General features: G+C 38.8%; 1 protein-coding gene across 13 annotated transcripts in view; it reads right to left on the reverse strand.

Moving 5' to 3' along the window:
• spri (Src homology 2 domain-containing protein sprint) overlaps positions 1–16,383 on the reverse strand; it is a 211,924-nt gene that overhangs the window by 5,139 nt on the left and 190,402 nt on the right. For 10 of the 13 annotated variants that reach the window (XM_069120631.1, XM_069120630.1, XM_069120629.1 and 7 more), the window contains 7 exons: positions 12,194–12,369; positions 11,893–11,988; positions 10,989–11,581; positions 9,296–9,998; positions 8,577–9,050; positions 7,830–7,974; positions 6,892–7,121 (listed from right to left, as the gene is read on the reverse strand). In XM_069120631.1, coding sequence (XP_068976732.1) covers positions 6,892–7,121; positions 7,830–7,974; positions 8,577–9,050; positions 9,296–9,998; positions 10,989–11,581; positions 11,893–11,988; positions 12,194–12,369 — 2,417 coding nt within the window. The remainder of the gene's footprint in view (positions 1–6,891; positions 7,122–7,829; positions 7,975–8,576; positions 9,051–9,295; positions 9,999–10,988; positions 11,582–11,892; positions 11,989–12,193; positions 12,370–16,383) is intronic. The other 3 variants (XM_069120628.1, XM_069120635.1, XM_069120636.1) reach the window with 2 other exon arrangements.

Here is a 16,383-nt window from a genome sequence, read left to right on the forward strand (position 1 = left end):
AAATGCACCGGAACCATTTGGAAATTTTCACAAAGATACTCCTCTTCTTTACGACTTTCTCGTCCTTTTCCGTATGCACCTTTGCCGCGGTATGTTTGGCCATCTTCTTCTTAACTTGCCAAATTTTCCAAAGTTTTAGTTTGCACCGTTCCATGGTTCGCTATAATATCGTTCTTTTATATCCTCAGCCCAGCAATCTTGACTAGTAAACTCCAATCAAATCAAATACGCTGACAAGCTCGATTTTCCACAGTTTTCTTCTTCGCAAGATTCAGATAGTTCGACTATTCACGATCTTTCTACAGTGTTACACGCTCGATCGATAGATCCCTGCAACGAGTCTACTTCCCATTCGTATTTCTTCTTTCCGCCAATTGTACTCGCCGCTATCTGAGGCGAAGATCGATTAATTTGCGGAAATGTTCTCCGATCGAAGGACTTCTGTTCGAGGCAATTGGCTTATCAACTTCGGAACTTCATTGAAAATTATCGATGACGACGACTCGGGGCAGCACGTTTAGACGTCTTCGAGATTCGTCGGCCGGTTATCTCGTCGACCCTGGAATCTTAAGGCCAGATATATGCACCCTCCTTTGGAAAAGCTTCTTCCACGAGGGCTCTTCGTTGTTGTTTATCGTTGGAGAACGATCGACAGAAATTTCGTTCGATTCTTTCGCAGGAGAATGGAAAAACGATGGTCACGAGAATCCTCTTCACGAGACAGAAATTCTCTTCAAAAATCGAAAATCGTTCGTGTAATCTTCCTACGTGCAACGAAGCTCGAACACGATCAAAGATTTTGAAGACTATTCTGTGAAACTTTTCGGAACTTTTTCCATCGATCGTCACTATTCCTCGGAAAATTTTGAACGAACAAACTGTGAAATAACGCGAAGAAACATTGACGAACGCTGTACGCACCGATCGAAACTCAGCTCGAATCGTCAACAAAGCTCACGATGATTCTCAGAGATCGAAGTCATCGAGCTCTGGGCTGGGTCCAATTCGATCCTCCACGAGGCTTCACCAACGCTGAATCGGCGAACACTGAAGTATGGACGGCGCTATCGCGAAAAGGTAACCTCTGGGCTGCTTTGTATTGGTAGAGGGGCAAGTAATCAGCTTGCAAACGGAAGACATAGATTTTTGGCGATTGCTGTCATTATCGACAGATCCGATCCTTTCCTACCCTTTAAACGTAAACTAATACTCGAAGAAATTGAAAAGGTTTACAGACCCATACATTCATAGACGGTTGTGTAAAGAATTGTAAAATTTTCGTTGTCCTTTGAGCGTAGGTTTAACTACTGGGAAGTTTTAATGATTTTAATATCCATTAGGCGAAGCCTTTGTTGCGTTCTTTCTTGTGATTGCAATTAGACTTGGGTTGTTTATGCAATTATGGGAAATGTGTTTTTGCATAAATAGTCATTAAAATATAATAAATAATAAAATATAATATAAAAAATAATAAAATATAATTCTTCGTAGAAATATTTTTTGCAGTCTTTAAAACCAGTGGAGAAACAACCCTTGTTACCTGTCCATTCGAAAAAGAAAGAAAATAGAATATAAAATATCGGAAATAATTTGTCAAGAACCATCGCTGATAATTGTGTTCTGTCGGACAACGAGTTACAGTTCAAAACCTGATTGTTCAGATACCGTCAGAGGATTGGCAGCCTGTTACCTACTCACGAAAACAAGGAAGTTCTAGCGACTTGTTTGTTACTGCGTCGTATTACGTTGAGTGCTGGAAATGGATCGGCCACTGTTACATCGTGATCAATGTTTCCATATTGTTACGAGGACGACGTCGTTTTATCCTTATCGCCGTCGTTACTTCGGTAACAACCAAATCTTTTCTTCGTAGACAAATATTGTCCCGTTGCAGAGGTAAACAGTTAAAGAAAAAGGAAAGCTTGTAGAACGCAACAAATTTCTCGAACAATTCTACGAGAAATTATACATCAACGACCGTATCTGCGCATATTTTTGCGATTTTATATTTTTATGAAAACGATTGAAAAAGTAGGACCCAGACACGGAGATTCGTTTCTTCTATTAAACGTTATATCGGTTACTGTGTCTTCGATATTCAACACTTTTGCGTATCTTTGCATATAAAATATATCTATTTTATAGTCTATTAAATATTCTGCAAACGATCGTTCAAATTATTCCCAGCGATTTTATTTTATAGCCGGCTATGAAACAACCCCTCGGATAACGCGGCATTTAAACTTAAGGGACGATTACGAGCAACGATGCGCAACATGCGAGTTTGCTGTTCCAACCACTGACACCTCGTAATCTATTCCAATTTGTTGGCAAATCCAGCCATTATCGTTCGCCTTGTAGGCAGATACCGTTGTTTGTCATAAACCCCCGAAGATGAAACTATATATTGTAATATCGACACTTCGGCGAAACTTCGCGAGATTAAATTTATTTCGAAATTCTGAAGGTCGAACGTCGTTGAACAGCATTTTACATTTCGTACAAACGATATTTTTTTCAAATTCTTCGCGTAGCTTGTTCCGTATACCTGACGGATTTATTGCAGGTTTGGGGTTTTTCCGGCTACTGTTAAAGCAATAAAGCGATAAAGCGATAAAGCAACAAATTAGGTGTTGGATTCGTGGCAATAGCAGGACAGGATTTAATTTCTATTACGATCAATTATTATACTCGTTTTAATTACTATGTTTCATTAATTTTTTTATAATTTAGGTGGTCTTAGATTTAAGTAAAATTCAGGGTACCGAGGACCGTAGAATACAATTTTCATTCAAAATTTTTCAATTCAAAACTATTACGACAATTAGAGAATACGCATTTGAAAAATATAAATTAAAACAATGTCGAGGCGTAGGAAATTTGAGGATTCGAAAAATATACGTTAGAAATTTTCTCTTATTCGAAATCTCTATTCTTATCGTTTTTCCTTTTTTTATACTTTATATACTTTATCGGCTTTATGGTTGTTGGTTCAAATCGTTGCTCGAAAATTTCAAATGCACCGTAAAATAAATCGAACGTGAACATTTCCATGGCCCCGTACGAATTAATTCTCGGAGGGACCAGACAACGAGAACGTCGATACTCCCTTATAAAAGAAAACAGGGACAAAAGAGTACTCGGGGAGTAGACGAAGATAATTAACGACCGATGCTAGCCGCGCCGAGTGAAACGAACGCGTTTTCCATACGACAGATTACGTTTTCAATGCATCGTTTTCAACGTGAGTTTCTGTATTCACCGGCTGTTCACGTGCACGACTAACGATCAGCAGAATCGAGGTATCTGTCACGATTCAACTGTACCGTATTACAAATTGCTACTGCATCTGCCAACTCCATTTATCTTTATTATGATTTTATAATAGATCCACCACGTCTTGTCGTGTTGCGTTTTTATTTCTGTCTTTTTCTCTTCTTTTTCCAATAGTCTTTTTTATATCTCAGCATCGATAGCAGAAGCTACTTGTTGATTTTATGTAAAATACTTGCTTCGTTCTCTCTGTTCTGTGTAGTAAAGCACGAAGGACGCTCGTGTTTTATCTACTGTTTTTCTTATTTTGATATTGCTAATTAAATATTAGCGCACTTTGGTGCTCCATGGAGATAATTTTGTTTAGGCGGTCTTTATTATGGGATAGTAAAATAATCTCTTTTTTTTTTGTTATAGAAAAAACGATTCTTACTTTGCGACGATAGTTTCTTCTGTCGTTCTTTATGGAGACTCGTTTTAATCTAATTATAGTTAATTACGCACTGGATTTCTACGTTCCTTTAGCAAGCGCTTGACACAGTGACTTCACAGTTTCGATGATCCACATCTAGGCGAGATAATTTCGCGAAGAAATGGGGTAACATGGACGAGATTGAAACGTAGTACGGTGTCACATGCTCAAGAAGGCGACACGCTCAGAAACAGTAATCAGGTAAACGAAACACCCTGCATGCCACAGTTATCGAAATAATAATCAGATAGAAACGGAATAGTCGCCTCTGATATACATCCGACGATAATCACTCCAAAAATCCTCCTAAATTAGCGCTCGAAATCTTATTCTGTTGTAACACTTTGAACCGTCACTCTGTTGGATTTATACAATAAAAATTCCATTATCATACACGAAGTTCAATTTCTTCGCTTTATTCGTGAAACGTTCGAACTGCGACGCGAGGAGATCACCGGCGATCTATCGGTTTCGTGATTTCTTGTGTCTCCGACGTGACAACGGCAACGAATTTTTACAAAGACAAGCGTGCCCAAGGCGATGATAATCGTATTGCGATGAACGCATGTATCGCGGGATAATAAAATGATTTCCGCCATGTGTGTTACGTTGACACCGAAGATAAAACGTTTCTATTTTAACTGATGCGTTTGTTGCGTGTGCCGCTAGCGATTTCTCTTGTCACGAAACTGTGACCAGTAAATAAAGGACGAAGCTTGTTTCATACTCTTTCTTTCACGAATTTTATTTCTACATCTTTTTACTTCTAATTTACTGAGGAATAAATTTTGCATTTCCAACAGTGTCCGAGAGGATTGGAATTTAGTCAAAAATCATGAATCATTTTTGCTAATAAAATAAATATCTTATCATTAATATTAAATAAATATTATTGTCCTATAATTATAGCGTTGCAAGTATATTATTGTAAAATATTTACGATCTTTCTATCAATTACAATATTCGCAATTTAATTATAAATTGCAAGCATCGTCGATAAAATCGTAAAATTACAACAAAAGAAATTTTCACTGAACAAGAGAACAATAATCTTCGACTCTGCTTTCGACGAAAAGAAAATTCGTCGATCTTCGGTATCTTTCTCTTCGTGAATTTTTATTTTATTTCGTTTTCTTTGTAAAAGGAAGCTCAATAATTTTTAATACCTCCAGGTCGTCCTTGTATCAAGACAATAATTACAAATGTACAACATAAAATCCAAGAAGAAACGTAAGAGAATTACATATTTTTCAACTTGAGGAGGATATGCATCGGTAGTGTTCTTTCTTTGCTTTCTGTAATTATTGAGATTTTCCATTTACGTTGCTTGCCCATTGATAGAATAAAATAATAAAGAGGCAGTACGTAAAAGCACCGACTGGAATTAATAATTAATAATTAATAATTAGTAAATTAAGGGTGCAACGTACACTTTGCGAGTTACAGGTTCTGCCTGAGTTTGAGCCTCTTTATCGCACTTCTATTGTGCATCGTAAACTATCGTTTGAAAGGAGTCTGAAAGTGACGTTTCCATGGGAAGGAACTGTTCGACGATCAATGGAAAATTTTGGAAGTTTGCTCGCAGTCACAGGAAAATTGCGCGTCAAGACCGAAATCCTAACAATGAAAAAGTTACGTTTTATTCGTTCGTTATTGTTATTCATACAGAGTTGGATGACGAAAGCTTACAGTTTGTCTGTATAGATCAATTAATTCCAGTTTTAATCTATTAATTATGCAAGAGTGTTCATGAATATTCATGCTTATGCATATTTAATCTGCTTAGTTTCTTGCTTTTAAATTCCTCCGTCTAATATCCTAATTTACTAATTTATATATTTTTTCGATTATCGAGTATTCTGACCTTTGTAACGTGTCAGTTATGTGATTTCCGAACTTCCCCATTTTTTTCTCCAAATATATTTATATTCATTTTATCAACTATCAAATATATTCGAGCCACCAAGTTTTTAAAGGGACGAACTTTTTACTCAACCTTTTCTGCAACCTTCTAATTTTTCGATTCCTCAATTTCCTATTTTAAACCTCTAATATCGCAATATTTCCACGTTTCTATTGAAATAAAAAATGTCTCCATTTCCAAATCTTCTATCTTGTTCTTCTAATTCTCTCATTTCTTGATTCTCTGATCTAATTTTCTAACTTGCCAATTCGTATATTCGCAAACTTTCGAATTTACTGTAACTGTTTACCCTCCTATCCTTTTTACTCTCATTTTGCAAACGTTTGAATTTTCTATTTTGTCCATAGCCAGATATCGAGTCCTTTTAAAACCTATCAATAAACATCGACACCATCGTTTCCTGTTCGACATACGACATGCGTCGCAGACAAAGATCATCTCGAAACGATCATCAACCTCTTATCCTCTTATCTCCACCTCCAGACGAGAAACCAGCGTAATCATCAGCATATAACATCAGACGCATTATCCATCTAGCGTTGGATAGAACGATCGACGAAATCAGAGCGCGTATAACGTGACCGCGTTTACTCCGACAATCTCTTGTTAAAGCGGTTCTTTTTCTCTTTACAATCGGTTGTCGTTGCAACGTCATAATCCATTCGGAAGCTCCTTTTATTCGCGATAGTCAACACAATGGTACGCTTCTCCTATGACACATCCCACTATTGCCTTCCTCTCGGTCTTGAGCTATCGATCGGTCACGACTGTGTCATCCACGACTCGTGACCTTCTGGATGCGATTTCCGATACACTTGCGCCATGCATTGGCAATGCACTTCGATGGATCTTTGACTATGAGTCATCCGATACTGACAGTTGTCGATAAACCGCCGTATAAATATGTTTTATACTTATGTTCCAGTTCTACGTTCTACATGCGTGCTCCAGTTCGGCTAGCATACTTTGTTTATGCGAAATGAACACTCTTTAATACATACCAATAGTACTATGAACGATTGAAGAGTACCAAGTTTGTATCGAACAAATAGAATTGAAAGATATGTTATATATGCTATAAAAAGGAATAAAATAATCTTCGGAATTTCACGGTGGTACATTTCCAAAATCTCTATCTTTTGTTCTTTTATTTTTCCATCTCTTTTTAAATGTTTGCTATTGTCTTCTAGAGCAAGAAAGAGAATATAAGCGGTATACTTACAGAGAAGAGGGTCCAGTCGTTCTTTGAAGCTCTTGTTCCTCTTCATCCTCTCCACGTCGCTTTCGTCCGTCTCCAATGGCGTCTCCCACTCGGAAGAGTCATAAGTTTGGTCCTTCCTGGTGTCTCCAGCCTCCTCTCTTTCGTTCCTCTTCTCGACGTTGTCGTACGAGGAGTTCCTGTCGCTGTAAAGCGACTCCGACGTGTCTGGCGGTTTCAACAGCTCTGGGTACCTATTGGACACACGTAAAAATCACTAATAATTATTTTAAACAATTTACAGTCGCGTCATTGATTGTTTCCAGGTATTTTTATAGTATAGTAACATTCGGTCATTTTTCTGCGGTTCTTTTCCCAAAAATTGCTCGGCTTCGTTAGAAATGAATCTCTTTTAAGCAGATCCCATTGAAAATTATTAAAAATACTCTTACTAAAATTTGAAGATGGAAAGATACGTGCAAGTTTATTGCTAAAACTGTTAATTAATAGACCGCGAGTGTTTCTGCGTTTTTGGGAAATTTAAGATTCCAAAAATCTACAGAGTGCGTACAATATGCAAAGATACGTGTAATATTTAAAGTAGACCACTCGGTATGATGTTTAGTAGACGAAACAAATTTCTATCTAAATTCCATTTCTTTCATTGTGTTCATAAAAATATAAAATCGAATAAACATTCGCAATCTAGTAATTAATATTTTTTCTTTAACACTCGTAAAGTGATTCGAATTGGCTAGACTTTTAGTTGGCTTTTATTCATCGACGCAAATTGTTGGAAAATGGACTTTTATCTTCTTATAGCAGCAATCCCTTAGATATAAGAAATATGTTTCCCCCGTCCGAATTTAAGCAGCTTTGTTTGATTCATTATCGACACCATCGATGACTGTAAATAACAAGAAATAGTGGCAAATTGTGAATGATATCGGCTGGGAACTTACCGTTGGAGGATGATACTCTGAACGGTCAAAGTGTTCCCAACAACGTCCCTGTCACACTCCTCGTCCGGAAACTTTCTGGCCACGTTGTCGCCCTCGTAATCCGCATCACAGTCGTAGTCCGGATCGCAGTCGTCCCCTTCGTTGCCTGAACAAATATTATCAAATGTCGTTATCGTTGCCCCTATCGACCTATCCTCTATACTCATCGTTTACAAAGAAAATCGATTTTTCAATGAATTTCGCGCACAGCTTGCGCATCTACATGCGTGCATTTGGTTGACTATTCGAACAGAATACAATTATATAACAGAAGAGAACGTGCTGATTTATCGGAAGCTTGTCTAAACTTTCTCAAATAGAGATTAGATTAAGCGAATCGTAAGATTCATCGCGACATGATTTGCTGATGTTATGTAAAGATTGGACAAGAGATTCGATCGTATCTTTCGTTTCAAGTTGCTTGTTGGTTGCTATATTATGATGTATTATCGATGTATTTGATGTAACGACACGATGTCGGGTTCGCTGATTCGAAAAGAAATCGTGTATGTGTGCACTGCGACATCAACAAGGCGTTAGATTCTTCGCTCGTGTCTTTCGATACGATCTTTTTCCTCGTTCACCTCAAAATTATTTAAAAGATCAACGAAGCGATAATTTAACGATAGGTCTCCAACTAGAGAGATCATCGCTTTTCACAAAATCAGAAATAACGAAATATATAACGAATAAGAAATCGTATCACACCAATAAATTCCCAGCTGGAGTCCACGGCCCAGGAAGTGTCGTTGAACACCTTGGTCCTGATCTTTGGTGGTTGTACTGGCTTGGCACGTGGAATCTTCTTCGTCTCTTTGGTGCCGAGTCTCTTGGCCAGATTATCCACGGAAGACGAGATCAGAGGCGTCTTATCTTCCGTTTCTTCCGATTCCTCCCAGTCGATCGGATGCAGCTGATTAGAATTTCCACCTACTGGGGTTTGTAGCCACCCTGGTTCGCTGTGTCGATATTTATTCGTTGCTGGGTTGTTCCTAGGTCGTCTTCTTGGTATTATCGCCGCGTTCTGCGCGATAGCGTCCGCTGGCTCCGCGTAAAACGGACTACCCTGCTTCGACTCTGGTGTCAGGGGGCTGTTGCTTTCTGATTTGGCCAGCATTAAGCCTAGTTTGTTCCTGGGAGGTGTCACTGTGCTGGGACTGTTCAAGGAATTCGCGCTACCTGCTTGGTAAACGATAATTTTGAATTAGTGGCAGTGGATATGCGAAGGTCGCTGAACAATTTGCTTCTTATTTATTGATATATCCAATTTCGAAACTACAGATTTTTATGCACTTTTACATTCTTAAATTCGAGGAATTCAAATAGAAATTTGTTTCACCTACCAATTACTATAATGTACAAATATTATATAATACTACGATATATAAATCCTGACAAATAAACCCGATTCTGCATTAAATACTCACAGACTCGAGATAACAGATCAGGTCTCCTGCCCATTCCTGTTTCTTCCGGCGATCCATTGCTCTGCTCCACAGGCTTCACCTCCTGAGCAGGCTTAAAGCTGCTAAACTCGGGACTGGTCATCTCCTTGTAACTCAATTTCTCATTTCCAATCGACTTGTCGTTTCTCACGATCATCCTGTCGTTCCTCACTATCAACTGCTCGCTCGTTGGTAGTCGTTCGTTGAAATTTCTCTCGGAATTTGGATTTGCAACTCTGTCTGGGACCATCAGTCGATCGTTCGAGTTCCTCAGTCGGTCCTGAGTGTTCGCTGGTCCATCATTCCTGGCCAGTTTGTCGTTGGGAGACCACGTGGAATGGTTCGACTGATCGGTAGTATTCCAAATATCCTCGTAGTCCGAAATCTTATCTCCAGGCGAACTTCGATAGTACGACTCCAAAATGTCAGATTCTTGGTAGTGTTGCGAGTTCTTTCGAGCTTCTCGGTCTCGTCTTCGTTTCGATTTGCTCGTACTGGATGGCGTAGTTGGTGAAAGAACGTTGGGCGTCTTGGCGCCTGTGTTTGGGACTAGTTTTGACATTGGGGAGAGTATCGGCGTCGTCGGAGACAAGGGTGACTTCACGGAGAAGTTTGAGGTCAGAGACTTGTTCGATGTGGCGCTCTGTGGGCTCAATAGAGAAGTGTTGGGGTCCGATGGGGTGTTCTGAAAGAGAAAGACACAGAGTCAGTGATTTAATTTTATTACTGTTCGATTGGAAGTCAGTAGATTTTGAACAGAGTGTAGAGAATTGATAGAGGAGCAATATTTCTAGAATTTTGTGAATTAACAGTGAATAAAGAATGCAGAGTTAATAGAGAAATTGATTGCACCGTAGGTAAGGAAAACAAAACACATATTTAACACTTAGCCAACCGAACGGGGAGATCTCCCCTCTGTGAAGCACATCGTTGCGTGACCGAACCGGCAGATCTCTCTGTTTGACTTTAACAACGCGTTTTCTTTTTTTTCTTTGTTGTTATTATTATCAGTTATTGTTTACCTGGAATTGTTCCCAATTAATTGCGACACTTTTTCTGCTTTTATGAAGTACAGTATGTAACAAAATACACCAATCTAGTGGTGTTAAAATTAATTAAAAAGTTACACTGTCAGTTATGACTAAATAAAGTTATAACCGAACGATACCACACTGTACAAAAATATTAAAATGCATTATGAATGTTTAATTTCACGTTATTTATCTTTAGTCATCTTTAATGTTTTGTATTTTACCTATATTTTTTTATACTTTTAATTTGATATTTTGCATAAATAATATGTGAATAATATATAAACAAAATCATTACCGCAAAATATAATTGACCAGTTAAATAATTCTTAGACTTCTTTGTTTTTCAAGTAGTGAATATTAGTCCTCGTTGCTTGGAAAAATGCACAGTGGACAGCGTATAGATTGGCTTGTCCAGTGCGATGAGAAGCGTATAGCTCGTTCTGCGCACGCGGTTGGCTAAGTGTTAAGATAAATCGCCAAACATTCTATAACACAATTGACGAATAACAATTTCCTAATTTAATCACAGATATTAAATCGTTTCGTCTTCTAAGCCGCGATCTCATCGGATCCATCATCATCGTCAACCCTAATACCAAACTTCCAATCTCTATTCTTCCAAACTATTCTCAAATAATTACCTGAGAGCTACCGATATCATTCGAGTGATTGACATTGAACGTCACGGTGGTAGTAACGCTGAAATTATTCTGATTCGGGCCAATCGCGGGCTTCGCCCATCTCGGAGGCGGCGGAGGTGGCGTTTTCACGTTCTGTCCCAGAGAATGATTCTCCGCTATGATATTTCTTATCTCAGGTAGTACAGGGGACGTGGTGCAGGACAGATTATTGAATGTCGACACGTTTTGATGGAAATTCATCATGGAAGTGCTGACAGAGGAGAATCTGGTCCTGGACAGTTCGACCATCGTCGATTTCGAAGTCTCTGCCATGGTTTTCGACTCGAAGCTGACTTTGGTGTCCTGGACAGGACTCAGCACGTTACTCTCCACGTTGTGAACCACAGGTGAAGGGCAACGAACGCTCTGCACCAGATTAGGGGAGATTAATTTCTGAGACAGTTTGTCGCCTGGTGAGATCTTCTCTTTCTTCAAGTCCAAAGGCTCGTTGAAAGTTGTCAAATTCAAGGTGTTTGGTGGCGTTGGACGAGGCTGTCGAGGCAACGACGACGCGAATGTGGTTGTCGTCAAGGCGCCTGTAGGCGACGAGCTTCCTGCATACGAAAATAAGGCGATGCGGGATTATTTTTGGTGCGTGGATAGTTTTTATTTTTGTTCTCTGGAGATTCTGGTCCCCGAAGGTTCATTGAGTAAGAGGCAGAAGGAAAGTTATGGCTGGATGAGAATTGTAGGTGGGTAGGTTTCTTGGTTTGGCGTTCGATTTGGTAAAGTTGTGAAATTTGTCTTTATTGTTGTGTGTTAATATTGTCATTGTTTTCGTATATTAGTATGCTGATGTAAACGAAAGGTTGTTACTAAAGCAAACTTCTAATTTGGTAATTCGATTGTATATTCAGTCACTCACGGGTATCATGCGACGAGATCGGCGCCAAATTCAACACGATACTCTCCGTCGTCGGCGTATGAATATTGTTATTGTTGTTATTCAAATTATTGTTACCTGAAATAAACAATACCAAATACTCATTCCGGTGTAAGAAAAACGCACTCGATAAAAAAGAAGCTATTAATTCTTATTTCTCTTAGCAGAACGAAAAACTACGTACAATTATAATTTCTTCCCATAAGCAAATTAAAAGATCCAGTTAAGTTCAGACATAAAAACGAAGTAAAAGAAGCCAATGAAACTTTCTACTCCGACTTACCACCCCGGAAACTGCTTAAGCTAGACGTGTTGCTGCTGCTGCTCTCCGGTGGTTTCGGATTCGCCATCGGGTATCTCCAGAATTCCTGACCCAGAAGCGCCAGGGAGGAGAGCTGCTGCCTATTCTTGGCCTCGCGCATCGCCCTTGGCAGTGTCAATTGGACCGGCAATTCGTCACTGCTCCGACCAAGGGAAACAGATAAATCAGAGCGAATTAGCGGTCGAGAGGCTCGTCCGAAGCTAATATAAACGATTCGTTAATCGCACAACACGGTGGAGTCGAGGAAAAGGTTTTGATATAACGGGAGGTACTTGGAAGTGCGCATCAATTAACCCTAATAATTGCCAATCCCTTTCATTCTTTTTTATTACATAATTTAGTAGATTGAAGTTGGTTTTGACTGAATGATTTTAATTGAAATATATATTTTGAAATATCAAATAAATAGGTATACCGGTACATTTAAAAATATATATATATGTGTGTGTGTGTGTGTTCGTATGTACCGTTAAAAAAATTAATACAGATATATTGTATTTTCAAATAAAGATTATATGCAATAAAAACATTCACGGGTCATTCACGTAGGTTCTTACACTCTTGGAATGGACAATTGTCGAAGAAAGTTAACTTTGACAAGTGCTACGTTTGAAAATTGACCAATCTGAATTTGCAAATCTAGAAATCTGAAAACGGTATATCGCAGGATCAAACCTGATCGAACCTGTTACGTCCGGTGACTTTACACAAATCAGGCCTCACGCCGCGCGCAAGGTGGCAGCCAGATGTCTGCACACCCTTATTGTATAGTCTTCAACAGTCTTAAGGACCCACCATAAATCTTGGCATTTTCATAGTTAAGGTATTTTCCGCTGGCAACTTTTTCTCGGGGATGGCTAAGACCCTTCCTAATCCGCTAACTTTCTTATTATCCAATCAGAAGCAATGCCTATTGCCCTCACTTTCCTAGTCAAAATTGTCATCAACAAATCCGATGGTCCCGTGCGCTAGACACACCCATCACTAGCTTTCCTCTGCCACAGCATCGTCACTGAACTTCACTGGTTTTCCATCTTTAGAACAGTCAACGTCTCTTGACCGGGTTTCCACCCTTAGATCAGTAACCTACTTAAGTTATACATACGCACTAGCGTAACTATCTCCTTTACAAAGTTGTTGGAATAAGCTGTAACGTGTAACTTGTTATATCAGTGTCATATTTAATTTAACCACCTCTATTATCCTAACCGAAATAGGGGATCGATCATTTCGTGTCGTCGATCGTCTAATCGTAACGGGAATTTACGGCTTCCGTTGACGTGCTTCCTCGCGATCGTGTCTCTCTGCGAGTGGTCGAAACAGTCGGAGAAAGTTAACTTTGACAATTGCTGCGTTTGAAAATTGACCAATCTGAATTTGCAAATCCAGAAATCTCGAAACGGTATATCACAGGATCAAACACGTATCTACCGATTGAACCATTAAATGCACTGAGTCCATCACACGTGCAGGTGTACATATAATTTCACAACGACTGTGCTCGCTTTCAAGATTCGAATGGCTACCATAAGCGACCGTAATCTAGCAATTAACCAGTCTGTCCGACCTAGTAAACGCAAATTGAACAATCAACGATCTAATGACGGTTATTATACGCGCGGTTCGTTTACAAAACGTCGCTGCCACCCTCTAATCATCGCACCAGACTTGAAACGAAACAAGAAACAGGGAAAAAATGTAGAAGCAAGCAAAAATGGGCAGCTCGGTACGATTACCGTGTTATCGGATCGGATCGGCGGAACGATAGGAGGTAAACGGCTGGAACGCTCATGAATCATTAATCGGGATCGTTAAAAGGAAAAACGGCGCGTTGATTATCACGAAAACCGGGGCTTACGACGCTAACAGTGCGAACCTGGCTTTCCAGAGCTCCCATTAGCCGCCTAAATTATCTCTGAACACGATCCGGCTGCGACTTTCACCTCGCGTATCGAGTCTGCCTGCACTCGCATACTCGAGGAATTCGATAAATTATGCAACGCTACCGATCGCCACCGACTACATTTGCTGGCTAATCATCGATACGATCTTTCTTTTGGATTCTGTTTCGGTGGAACGTGGACTCGGTCTTGTGATCCCATTTTGGTCGCGATCGTTTGTGGATGGTCTTTACGTGCACACATCCTGTGCAGAATCATCAGGAGATCTGATCGAAGAGACGATGAAACGACCAGAAATAAACTTATTTATTAGGGAGAACCGAAGCAAATCCGAAAAATACAAGATCATCGGGAAGATACTAAAACCTCTGGGATACTATTATTTCGTTTGAAATTTCGTGATGCGAAGAATATATATGTCGGAGATGAAAGAACATCGGGATTTCCCGGCTGGAATGTTGGAAAAAACACCAATACCCAGACTTTTACTATAGCTACACTTAAGTATTAAAAATAAGAAATAGCTCTAATGTTTCAATCTGGCTTTATGACGATGGGTTCGGGCTCGAAGTGACATAGCGGGTCGCTGGACGTAGTCATAGTCACGGGAGGGACGTTTTTACTTAACAGAGGTATGGAGTAGTTGTATAGTAGTTGGAGTACAGTTGTACTGAACAAGTAAGTTGAGTTCTACTTGTACTGTGGACAAGTTGAGTTACACTTGAACTGTGAACAAGTAAGTTCAGCTCGACTTAGACTTTGGAAGAAAACGCATTTGCTATCCCGTTGAGCGTGTATTCGTTATTGAACCTAAGATTATTGTCATTAACATCGCCTCGAGTATCTAATCGCTACGGTTAATTGTCAAATTCTGTAATAATCATATTTGTACCATTGACTATCATCTATATTGTATAATAACAATGGCTAATTCAAATGAAGATTCGTTAAACGCCCCTAACCCCAATGATAACTTGACATATATATATATATGTCTTAATATTATTTATATGTTAGAAGAACCTGGTGAATTACGAATAATACAAGCAAACCTTTTTTCATCTATGTTGTTGCTTTTCCATGAGTTCAATGTAAAGGTAGCGCGATCAATGTATCGCTGAGACGAACGTACAATTCTAATCTGAGTTTTCATTCATTTATGTACGGCGCTGTATAGTTTCACCGAGAAGAGAACGAAGTTTCTGAGAAAAGTTAAACTATCGGTCGCATGATAATTAGATGAACGACAGGAAATAAAGTAGGCGAAGAAAACGTTACATTGAACTTCCTTGCTTTCCATTATCTGCTGGAACATGCACGTTGGAAATTTCACTTTTACTCCGTTTAGCAGCAACTATCGTATCTAACGTTCGGTAATTTGCCTTTTATAATATCTTCTCACGCATATTCTCTTTGTAGTTTCACGTACTTTGTCACACAGTGTTCTTCGGCCTTTTCTAGTTACTTTATCATCGATTTGTTACTTCACTTACATCCTATACACCTTACAAAGTATAAGAATGAATAAATTAAAATTTGTTGGAATCCATCAACGAGTAAAGTACGAGCTAATTCCATCGAGTGTCGTGATACTTTTGACCAACAGCGTATATATAATATTCCTATCATTTGTCTATACTTAATTTGTTACTTCACTTACATCCTATATACCTTACAACGTAAAAGACTGAATAAACTAAAAGTTGCAACGAATAATGTACGAGCTAATTTAACCGAATGCCGTTATACTTTTGACCAACAGAGTATATATAATATTCCTATCATTTGTCTATACTTAATTTGTTACTTCACTTACATCCTATATACCTTACAAAGTATAAGAATGAATAAATTAAAATTTGTTGGAATCCATCAACGAGTAAAGTACGAGCTAATTCCATCGAGTGTCGTGATACTGTTGACCAACAACGTATATAGAATATTCCTATCATTTGTCTATACTTAATTTGTTACTTCACTTACATCCTATATTCTTTACAACGTAAAAGACTGAATAAACTAAAAGTTGCAACGAGTAAAGTACGAGCTAATTCCATCGAGTGTCGTGATACTGTTGACCAACAACGTATATAGAATATTCCTATCATTTATCTATACTTAATTTGTTACATCCTATATACCTTACAACGTAGAAGACTAAATAAATTAAAATTTACTAGAATCCTTCAACGAGTAAAGTAAATACGAGCTAATTCAACCGAGTGTCGTGATACTTTTGACCAACAGCGT

The sequence above is a fragment of the Bombus flavifrons genome, chromosome 9 (genome assembly GCF_040668555.2).
Source record: "Bombus flavifrons isolate JBK064 chromosome 9, iyBomFlav1_principal, whole genome shotgun sequence".
Classification (NCBI taxonomy): domain Eukaryota; kingdom Metazoa; phylum Arthropoda; class Insecta; order Hymenoptera; family Apidae; genus Bombus; species Bombus flavifrons.